The 12435-nt window shown below is 37.9% G+C and overlaps 1 protein-coding gene across 5 annotated transcripts in view; it reads right to left on the reverse strand.

Annotated features, from left to right (window-relative positions):
* ephb2b (eph receptor B2b) overlaps positions 1-12435 on the reverse strand; it is a 168949-nt gene that overhangs the window by 88017 nt on the left and 68497 nt on the right. For all 5 annotated transcript variants that reach the window (XM_028446025.1, XM_028446024.1, XM_028446021.1 and 2 more), the window contains exon 3: positions 4336-5020. In XM_028446025.1, coding sequence (XP_028301826.1) covers positions 4336-5020 — 685 coding nt within the window. The remainder of the gene's footprint in view (positions 1-4335; positions 5021-12435) is intronic.

Below are 12435 nucleotides of genomic sequence, written 5' to 3' on the forward strand. Positions count from 1 at the left end.
ACAGTAGGTAGGAAGGAAGAAAGAATCTCAAATGTTTCCTGGGGCCTTTGTGAACTGAATGCCAAGTGTTTGAGTGCTGCCTGTTGGCCCCCTGTAGTGAGAACATCTTCCACTGTGTAGTGACCAAGGAGCTCGTTTTGCTTAAACATGCATCACAAGTCCTTTTATTGATGAAAATGAAAAGAACAGCTATGGAAATGAAGCATTGCTGTCTATGGTGCAGATATAGCCTCATTGTGTCTGTGATGCTCTTTAACAAACACGTCTATAGTAGTGAACATCTACTAAGTTAAAAATTTTGCGTTCCTCACGCTTAACAAAACAGCTTCTAACAGCAGTAGAGCCAGTCAAAAATCTGCGAGAGTAAGTGCAGATCTTAATTTGACGTAATATTGTGTCTAACTATAGGTTCACGCTGAGATCTCTATATTTTTCTCCCCTCGTGCTCTCTGCAGCCCAATGTAAGCCTCCCTTTATCTTTGTTTGCACAATGCACAATGCAGCAAAGGCCTTGAGGGGGAGTGTTTGTTTTGTTTTGCTTTGTGTCTTGTTCCTCCACAGAGGACAGCAATCCAGTGATAATCGCGGATGCTCCCCACGTGCAGTTAGTCAATTAAGAGCTACCATTATAAAGACAGCGGCACCATGGGAAATAAAGGCAGCGGCGTGCATTTGTCTGTGCCGTGCTGATTTCCATCCTTAAACCCTCTCCAGACAAAGAGTGGGATAATTGGGATTCTGATAGTGGGTTAGGGGGAATCATTTCCTCTCCTCTCGCCTCCTTCCCTGCTGCTTTCCATGTTTGTCCATCACCTACATTCACACTCAGTCCTTTGGCACTGAGTCTTTACAGCCACATTTTGGATTCGAAATCGCTGAAGACTACTGACACGAGTTTAACATGAGCCACATTCCCACAGTCAAGAACCCCAAACTCACAATACCTGAAGGTTAGACGCTCAGATTACTGAGGAACCCCACCATCTAATTCCACCCATGAACAAAATAAACCTTTGTTAAAACACAGTGAAATCTCTCCTTCACATGCTCCCATTTTTTGTTTCAAATTTTCCCAAATTCTGTTTCAGCGTGAACTCATTTCTGACACGTTCATACACGTTTCACCCATTTTTGTTTAGTTTCTGTTTCAGCATGGCTTTACTGCTATTAAACTTTCTAATAATGTACAAAACATGCTAAATAGGGTTTATAGAGTCAAATACTGTCATCAATTTTAAGTCTACTTGTTTTGGATGGGCTTTCGGAATCCGGGAGCGTTGTGCTGAAATCACACAAAATTACGTTGTGAGAGCTTTTACGTAGTCTATTCGCGACACGTTTGACCCTCTGCTAAGGCCGGGCAATATATCGAGATTCAAGATATATTGAGTTTTCTATTTTGACGATATAGAAAATTACAATATCGACCAATATCGACATATTTTTATTTTAGAGGTTATTTTGTAATAAAATACTTATTTTAGGAGTCGCTGCTGTCGGATCATCTCATAACAGCATGAAAAGCGAAGTTAGATGGATTTCTGAGTGTGTCCTAACCCAGATCTTCCTCTAAACAAGGCACACTACAGAACTCACTCACACATGCTGTCCCGTATAGGAGTTAAAGCCAAAATTGCCACATATTGCGCAGCTGTTTGTTAATAAATGGGATGTGTGTCATTTGATGTCAGCAAATTTAATTCTTGCTAAATTTGTCTTTATATATTGAGATTTATATCATATATTGCCATTTTAAGAAAAACTGTTGAGCTATGAGTTTTGGCCCATTGTGTGAAAACTTTACCCTCAGCCAAAATTAGCATTCATATGTGTGATGTGATATCCCAAAGCATTCACTTCAGATGAAGCTCTGCATTCATTTTCAGTCACAGGATAACGCAATCACTACACAAATCATAACGTGTAGTATGAGATTTTGACTGAGATTATGGGCGGAATTGGTCAGAATCTTGTGGTGAAAAATAGCGTGCAAATGTCATGTAGGAATCGGATCCCGATTTTAAACTAAGAATAACTGTCAGAATTTTTCCTTTTCAGAACATTTAGTTCAATTATGTTTTTTCCAACCTACATTTCTATTTAGGAAAATGTTTCTATGTAACACAACTGCAGTGAAAACAGCACATTATAGTGTTGTCAACAGATTTCATGTAGGCATAATTATTTATTTATTCGTATTTAATTTTTTTAATGAATTTGTAACTACATATCTACTTCACTATGCAGTCTACAGCAGATCATGGTAAGAATAAGAGTTAAATAAATGTGTGTGTACCATGTGGAGTGCTTCTGTCTCTGAGGCTGAATAACCCAGCGTTGAAAGAGGATAATGTCCAAACCCTTTCAAGGCACCGCTTACAAATCAATTCATTAGCCCATAGCAACAGCCCATCTTTCATAGATCAACTCATTATCTAACTTCTGGCAGCTGTGAAGCAGTGGCTGACCGCAGTCTCAAGCAGTTGTTGTCAGCTTTCAGTGTTTAAAGAGTGCAGACAATCAATCAAATTCAGATTAAATCCAAGAAAAGCTCCCGAACAGTGAGCGAGACCCAAAGAAAAAATATATTCTTTAAATGCACAAATCTTTCTTCTTGAACCCATAACTATTGAATAGCTAATACATTCTTCTGAGAAAGCTTTAATATGGGCTGCAGCATCACGTGATCTAAAAAATACAAAGACTGTATGGATGCAGGTTTGTCAGGATCGTGAGTGCTCCACTAATCTTTATCTTTTGGAAATAAACATGTAGTGAGAAATGTTTCCTCAGATTAACACTGACAAAACGAGAATCCAAGGTAAAAGCCAGCATTTTCTCAGCTGTGGTACTAGGAAGTGGATAAATACTGTTTTCCCAGAGTGGACAACATTTAATTGTATAATTCAATTTTGCATTTAAAAAAAAAACAGAAAACACCCCTGAGATGCATTAAATTTATCACATGCAGTGAATTACACGCAGGTCAGAAAACAGTGATGTGGATTTTGAGCAACTTCTGTCCAGTACTAACGTGCTTCCTATTGGCCTGTATTATATGCAGAGAAGCTGTGCCTGTCCTCATTAGTAGTCATTGAACGACATTAGTGTCTCTGAAGCAGCAGCCAGAAGCACTTTAGCCCCTCCCAGCACTAAGACGTTGAAGGATGAACTGCTCTTACAACCAAACATAAAAAAGGGGGACAGCAACACACTGGTCTGAGACACAGGTTATGTTTGGAAAACTCTCAAAGCTTAGTGGCCAAATACCACAGCACAGTGTGAACAGAGGGAAATAAATGTTGGTTGCATCATTATTTTGAAAAGCCAAATCAATGTGATGAAATTGAGTCGTCAAATAACAAGCTATGATACAGGATGTGTTATGAGATAGGAAATGTTATTAGTTTTTTTTCCATAACTTGTTTTGAGAACTGGGACAAAAAATGTAATATATATTCACTTAACGTGCAACTTCTTGGCAAGAGAAATTATCCTGATTATTCCTTATACATTCAGCAATAAAGACCAAACATCATTATTTGTTCAATAACATACAAAGGCTGTGTTTGAAATTGCATACTAACATACTACTCATACTAAGTCTGACGTCAAAATTAGTGTATAGTGAGTTCATCTTAGATAGCATGGAAAGATTGATTATATGAGAAATAGCTGAATGTATACGATATGGGGACATTTTTGAATACCTCAACCACCCCATGATGCTTTGCGAGCAGAATGTAAAATGATCCTGTGACTGCCTTCAAGCTAAAAATCAAACATCCTCTTTTTAAAGCATCTCTTCTTGTCTTCCATTAGTTTCTTTTAACTCTTTTGTAAAAAAGGGCTCTTGTTTTGAAGTTAACCACAAGTTTAGTCAGTAGCACTATGGCGGATCTCCGAAAATCTCTGAAACGTCGGCATGAAATGTGTTTCCGTGAGTTTTATGGATCAAATAACCACATGTTGATCTTTCACACTTAAAATGTTTTCAGAACTTTCAAAGGTGGAGATTCAACAGAGATATTTAGCCTCAGTGTGATTCAGATTTTCGTTGTTGTAGCTTCAAAAATCATCTTGGGAAACTTGCTTCAGTGGGGACGTTCGTCATCCCAACCATACTTGTAGTATATCATAGACAGCCGATACTCATTGAGTTTGTAGTGCATAGTACGGAGTGGGACATTTTGAGCACAGCCAATATGTTTAGGATAGCTAACCACATTTATGATCAAGTAAAAGGTAAGAAACAGCTGCAGGTGCAGAGCCTCACCTGATGAATAAACTATGGTGGTTGTTTTATGACAGTGGAAAATAATGAGCGACACCTACCTCGACAAACTGTCCCATTTTCCACAGCCTCGTTCCCAGCTTTGCACATGCAGCGTCCAATGGGTACCATCCACTCTCCGTCCCCGTTGCAGTAGAGCTTAATGGGCACGTCCACTTCCTCAGCGTTGGGGATGCAAACACCCCTGGAAGCCACTAAAGAGGTGCTCTCCGCTCCGGACAGCGTCTCCTGGAACAATGCTCCGTTTGTGATGATACGAGGACACTTCCTGTAGAAAACTTTAACAGCGATCAGTGACATGCAGCCGCCGTAGTCCTGGAAGGCCAGATAGAAGCCATTCCGCGACACTGGGCCGAAGCTCCGAACTTCAGTGTTGATCTTCATCACTCTGCCCCCGAGGTCCACCTGGGAGAAGCTCTCGTCTGCAGCGATCGTGTCCACCTTGATCCAAGGGTTCTCCATCCAAGCAGGGGAGGTTCTGGTAGCGGTGTCAGAATCGGACTCGTAGTAATACAGGTTAAAAGTCTCTTTACAGGAGCCTGGGACTTTGGGAATGCTACCACAGTCCCTCACGGAGAATTTCATCTCTACGTGTATCCGCTGCGCACCGCGACGTCGGATGTATTTTGTCCGGACCCAGTTGTTCTGATTGTTGTCGAAAACATTGCAGACCTGGTACGTCCGGATGGTGTTCATGTTTTCATCATAACCGCTCACCTCCTCCCACTGTGGGTTAAAGACACAAAGATTTAGTGAGTTAGTATCCTTTCCTTTACTCCACTTTTGGTTGTGATAGGAAAAACATCAAACCAACAAAAATACCACCCGTAATGGAACATGAAGAACATCCCATCAGAATGGGAATCAGTTTGAGTTTCAGCGAGATTAATTTTGTCCTCTTTCTGAACAGTATGTTAATTAGAGGTTTCATTTATTCAGACAAGGTTTTTCAGGAATTTTTTATCTCCCGACACCTGTCAACTGCCAGTCTTCGTCAAAGGAGTTCTGCTGATCGCCTTTGATGGTTCCTTTGAAGTTTCACTTGACCATGCAGTAGTTCCAGCGAGATTAATTTTGTCTGCTTAATGAACAGAACCCCTCTGATGAAGACTGGCAGTTGACAGTCGAAACATGTCGGGACATAAAAATGTCCTTAAAAACCCTTGTCTGATTACACAAAACCTCAAATTAACATACAGAATCAGTTTTACTCGCCAAGTACGGTTTAAAAACCGTACAAGGAATTTAACACCAGAAACACTATAATAATAATAATAATTATTATTATTATTATAAAGGATAAAGGATGGAAAATACATATATACAAGTACTGCATGTACTCATGTTTGACGATATTATACGATATGCTGAAGAAATTGCTAAAGATCACATGACGTTTATAAAAGGCATATCTTATGCTATGCATTTGAGTGCTTTTCAGTTCTCATATCTTATAAATAGTTTTAATAATAAAACACATTATTTACCACACTCCCATCAAACCTAATGTACAGTGATTTTATTCTATTATCATATATATATATAAAAAGCAATGCAACCCCACCTTATACAAGATGTGAAAACTCTTTTTGTTTCTTGGCAAATAAAATTATTCGATAACATTAAATAACACAAATGCATAAAAGTTGTAAATTGTGTGTTTAGGTTTTGCATCTTCTATGACCTCTAAAATATATATTTCCCATAAAAAACAAACGTCAAGGGGTGTGAAAAAAATCGATTTCACAATATATCAAAAATATATTTTTTGGATATTTAATCAATATTTTTGTGTATTTGTGCAATATTTCAGTGGTGGTTACAATGCTTTCAATGTGTTGCAATGGTTGTTTGATGCACTTGATTTTATGATGGCAGTGTGTAATGCCTGCAGTATTTATGTATGCAGACATTTTATTTTCATATAATCTGTTCAGATCAGTGTTTAAACTGATACAATAGGATAAATAACTTTTTCTTATTTTTGTGCATTGTCAGTAACTCAGGGTGATTAATCCTTAATGTTTTCACTTACAGTTGTTACAATGACATCATTATGTTGTCACGGTTACTTTGAGACTTCTACACAGTAGTTTCGGCGAAAAGAAACTTGTTGGACTTTATTTTATGATGGCAGTGTGTGACACTGTATTTTCTTTTTCTCAGTGAAAATGTGCAAAAACACTAATAATAAATCATAAATAGGATGTTTTAAAGCAAATAGTTTTGACTCAATTTGTCCTCTGAGTGATCAATATCTTCTGATGAACATATACAGCAACTTGATTTTTCATCTCTACGTTTAATTTTGATAATAACTGGGTAGAATATCACGATATATTGGGATAACATTGTATCGTGACCCATGTATCGCGATACGTATCGTATTGCAACATCCTTGCCATCACTCACCCCTAGAAATGTCTGTCTTTAAGTATAATTTTTCAATAGAAACAGAGAAACAACATTTTCTTTTGTTTTTACAGTATATTTTTCTAGATTTGTTTTATTTTGGATGCCATATGTTTATGATTTTTTTAATTTGTTACATGTTACATTGTAGCGGGACATGTTTTTTCATGTAAAGCCAGAGGTTAAGAGATTTGTTTTCTTGCTCATCTGTTAAAAATGGTAAACGTAATACTGAATATAAATTATCTCAGAGATAAAACTATTTAAAAAAAAATGTAATTTTTCAAAACCGACTGAAATTGTGGATTTTTGTTAATCTGAGTGTCCATTGTGTAGTGATGGTGTAACACTCTGTAATAGGTTATTGACGCTGCTTTTACTACACTGGGGCTCAACAGAAACACTAACTTGTTATAATCACATTACACGAGTAATCGTATGTGGAAAAGCCGAAAGGCAGAATTCACTGCTGACATTTGCTGAGGCTGTTTTACATCAAAGTCCGACGTTACGCAGCGGTTTGAGGCTTCTGCTCTGCCTATACACAGTCCAGATGTATTCTCCATAGCTTTACTGCCCCCTGGCAATGGATCAAACCAGCTTTAAACACAGCGCTCCAGCCACCATTTGGGTCGTGACCTTGGCCTCAACATCTCAGCAAGAAAGAATCCCATTCACACCTCCCTTCATGCCACAATATATTGACTGGAGCCTCTCCAGCTCCCCCTAACACCCCTACACACACACACACACCACACACACACACACATAACAGCTGATATCATTTCTTAAATTAGTGTTCACCTAGTGAGGATTTTGATAGATTTTGACATGGTTGAGAAAAGAAAGTTCGCCATCTGCAGATATAAAGCTACGGCTGATCGAACACTCTTACTAATTAAAAAGGCTTCAGTTTGTAATTCCTGTGAACCAATTTAACACAGCTTAAGGATGTTAAAACTTGACCTAAAGTTGAACTAAAGACTTCCCAAAAGTGACTGACATGTTGCTTCAAGAAAACAAAAACAACACACTGAGCTTAGCAATGCAGCGACATAACACAATCTATAGTGTAAAGTGTTCAAATGACAACATGCATTTAAAGGTCTTTGTCTAACTGACCCAGTTAATGGTAGTAACTCACTCTCATGGGGAGAAAAATGCAAATGTTAATACCTAAGCAACCTTTTCTTCCTAAACCATGAATAATTATGTTGCCCATGAATCCATATAGCAGACATGTGCAACTGGCGGCCCGTGGGCCACTTGTGGTCCTCAGTCTAATTTTTTGCGGCCCCCAAAGCAAATCCCCAAAAATTCTAAATCAAGAAGTTTTAAGGAATATGAAGCCCAATATAATACACAAAATAACCCCCCAAAACACACAAATTGGCAGCAAAATAAACCAAGTACATAAAAATCCCCAAAACACACAAAATAACTCAAACTGTTAACAGAATTACACAAAATGAAAATGCAGAAAACAACAAAAACACAGAAAGTGACCCAAAAATCACACAAATTGACAACAAAAAGCCATAAAATGGCCGAAAAATACACAAATCACAACAAGAACATAAAAAAAACAACAGAAACACACATAATGACTAAAAACTGACAAAGCATCAAAACCCTCCCCCCTGTATTATTGCTCAGATTGGTCATTATTGTAAATGCTTAATGTTGATAATGATCCCTTATCAGACATAATCACATGTTTGTGGCCCCTGCTGTGATAGAGTTGCCCATCCCTGCCCTATAGAAACATATTCATGGTATGATCCATATTTGTATCTGCTGAAGGACTGTGCTCGTAGGATCAAAGAGTAAATACGTCGTTTGCCTTGCATCAGTACACATTGTCCTCCCACATCGGGAACAACCATTGACCTTCCTACTTTGTGATGGGCAGCAGGGAGCCTGTGAGCCAATTAAACAATAGCAGACAGCTCGGTTCTGGAGATCAGGGAAGCATTGGACTATTGCACTTTATAAAATGAGTGGAGAAGCAGGTGGACGCTTCTGCTAATGAGAGCCCAAAACAGGAGAAACCGCAGAATGGAGTTTTGGCAGTGATGTGGGGGGGTGACAGAGTTGAACTCAACAAGGTCCCAAACAAAATGTGTTTTGATGAAGGGCCTCTTTTTGTTCTGTCATGGCCTCTTTGCCCTGCTTTCATCACAGCCAGTGGAGGGAAGCAAATGGGGCATAATAGGAGCCTAACGATCAAGCACTGAGTGTGAAATTAGAAGAAACGTCTTCATTTTCACAGCTTTTCCCTCGGCTTTTTCCTGTGAGCCGTGGAAGGGGGCTTATGTGTTAAAAGTAAAGCAGGTGGAGGTAACCTGGTGGTTAAATGTCACAATAGATTAGTTAACAGAGGAATGTCTCGCTGAAGTGATGATGCAAACAGAACTTTGCTCTGAGGCTCAGTGCAAGATCCAAGAAAGTAATGAAATGAAACGAGGCTTGAAACATAAAGAGTATTTTAATTTGGGGTCATAAACAACGGTTGGTAAATAGATTTTTAAAAATTGCTAAGATGTTGATTAACATTTTTTTACTACAGACCACAACAAGAACAAGAGACCTCAAACGCCAAATCTCCTGATATGTGCAATTATCTGGATCATTAACACTTTAAAGGCTTGGAAGAAATTTCTAGCCCCATTAATAACCATACAGTAGGTAAAAATGTTTGGGCACCCCCATTTTTTTCAGAACTTTGCGATGAAATGTGCACACCAGATGCTTTCTGAATGGAACTTGGTGGGGTAATTGAGGAACCAACCTGACATAACTAAGAGTGCGTTCACATCGACGTTTTCTCGGATAGTCCGCCTCGTTTGGGCGGTGTGAATACACGAGAGAAGTCGAGAGCCAATCAGACAGATTAATTAAAGAGCGATTGTTTGTGTGTTTCGGAGCGTTTCCAATCAAAGCCTAGAGTGATCAGGAGTTCTGTGAGTACAACCACTCTTGTGGTTGATCAAACACAGGAAGAATCTGCGATGACAGAGCGCACGGCATTGTGGGTGGTAAGGGGAACCGTCGACAGTGCAAAACAGGGTTTTAAAACCACCTAAAGCACGGCAGAAGTTTCTGCACACTCTCAAGCACTCGCTTTGACCCATTGATGAGAGCATCTTCCTCAAGTTTCTGTTTTTCTGCCTAGAGAAGTTTCTACTCCAGTAACTGCTCCCTCATGTGGTTAGCTCATGTAACTCCACCACAGGCTGTTTGGAGTGGATCAGAAGTTGCGCTCTGAATGCAAACTGAGCCAAATCAAGGTGTTAAAGTCATCAGCTGTCCTCGACCCATTTGGACCGGTGTGAACGCACCCTAAGACAAAAAAAATAAAAATAAAAATCAGTCCATTACGAACTGAAATATGATTGTTTTAATTTTTGAAAGTGATGAAAGAATACGTTTATTTATCTGGATCATCCTCAAAGTCTAATAACTTCTTCCTATCTATTTTAGGTTATTTTGGAAAATGTCATCAAAATATAAAGAAATAAACAAACGGCAGTAAAAATATCACATCTTTGACAGAGACAATATTATTATTACTAATTTAAAAAAAGGTGGAACACAAGGTTTTCCAAACAGGAATATCACTGAACACAGACAAAGGGGGACAATTTATTACTCAATTATTACAAACATTTTTCTCCATGTCATACGAGTCCGTTTGAAGCAGGGGTGTCAAACTCATTTTCGCCCAGAGACAAACATGGAGCAATTTAATCTCAAGTGGACGTGGGCGGCAGATATCTTTGGTGGGGAAAAACTGCTATTGCAACATTTTTATGCCCAAGTTTGCACTTCCGCATATAACTGATAAATAAATAACAGATAATCGTGCTGTATCCTCAAAATTTTCTACATTTGTGAGTATTATTTTTGCTGTTTCATTCAATTTTGTGTCTAAATAAGTAGTATGAAATTTCAGGATTATAGAAAAGTGAAACATTCTATAATCTATTGTGATAAGTTTGCATTTACAAATGACTGCAGTCTTGTGATAAAGGATAAAATAGCTACTGCATATTGTGCAGTTTCATTGAATTGAAAGGGACTGAGATATCTAGATCTGAATTATGGTATTTGGTCATTTAAAACAATGATTAATTGGTTTTTTTGTTGTTGTTTTTACTTTGTGCTGCTGGTCGATTTGTCTGCTCTAAAGTTCTGGGCCTTAAATTTGACACATGTGGTTTACATTTTTAAGTTTAAACTTAAAGGGAGTTTTTTCTCCCTACTGTAGCTGATACATGTTCATTTGTTGGGTTTTTTTCTTTTTTTTCTTAAGAAATTTATATTTGGATTGTTGTAATTTACGCTATATAAATAAAGTTGAATTGGATTGAATTGAAACAAATGTACACCCAAACACTCAGAGGGACCTTGGCTCTAAACACCTGAGGGCGTTCAGGGGAGTACTCTGACTTACATTAACAACAGTTAACACAAATGTAGTGTGAAGATATTATCACATGACATGAAGGAGAATGGGACACACAGGACAGAACAAAGGGTAATGAACCAATGTTTTAAGACAATGGGATTCTCTGATAATCTGATAAGAGTTGCACCGGCTGTGGTTTTACAGTTAACTGCTCCTGAGATGCTCCCAAAACAAACTCACCTATTTATCTTTTTTTTTCTTTTCTTTTCAAGCTGCGGTCAGGCTATCATTCTATTGTTAGCATAAGTCATTTTTTCCTATAATTAAACAACTACAAAGCTGGCAGCGCTAACCGACTACATCCCAAGTAGAAAGTGAAGTGGAAATAAAATGTGGTGGTTGGAAAACAGGACTAGTTCAGACATGTCTTCTCTTGGCTCTGGAAGTTACACAAGGCGCTTCGGTTCTGTAAAACTCACTAAAACTGAGGTTAGCGATCGATATCTCTTTGGTCATTGAAGGAGAGAGAAGTTCAGCTGACCTGAAATCCATACGTCTCCATGACAGCTGCTCTGTAGTACTTTATCTACAAAGCCACAGGAGGGACTAGACAAAGCTTAGTTATTGAGTTAAGTTTCACTGCTTGACTTGAGCTTAGAGCAATACAGCAGAGGCAGCGCTCCACTCTAGTGTTAGAACTCAAAGAGAATTCCAATTATGCGTTTACTTTATTTTTATGGGTGTCATTTACCAATAACCTCATTTACTGCTCATCTCTTATTAAGTATTAAACTGTGTGACCTTATCCTCCAAATAACTTTATTTTATGCATTCATTAACCTTTGGGTGTTTTCCGATTTTTTTAAAAAGCCCCACATTGAAGATTTTACGGCCTTTATTTATTGCTGTATAACTAGAATAATTAATTATTTAAAAAATTAAGTACATTTAATCATGTAAAAATTCTAAAACATATTAGGCTCATTGATTGACTGCAGCTAGGGCGGAAAGGAGCGGAACATTTTCACAGGAATTTAAGGTTGGGATTTTTGGGAATATTCAAAAATGCAAACTTTTCATGTGAATTATTTATTGAAATTAACCGGAAATTGGGAGTAATTTTAAACATGAATATTAGCATACATTCAAAAATAATACAATAAAAAAAAAAACACACACACAACATTCCAAATAGGGCTACACATTTTCTGTGAATATTCAAAATTGGAAACTTTCCATGAGAATTAATGGGAAATTTTATAAATTGAGAGTTGGATATATTTGGGAATAAAAATATAGTTTAGCATCACCTAAAATA

This window comes from Gouania willdenowi, chromosome 5 (genome assembly GCF_900634775.1).
Source record: "Gouania willdenowi chromosome 5, fGouWil2.1, whole genome shotgun sequence".
In the NCBI taxonomy this organism is placed as follows: Eukaryota; Metazoa; Chordata; class Actinopteri; order Blenniiformes; family Gobiesocidae; genus Gouania; species Gouania willdenowi.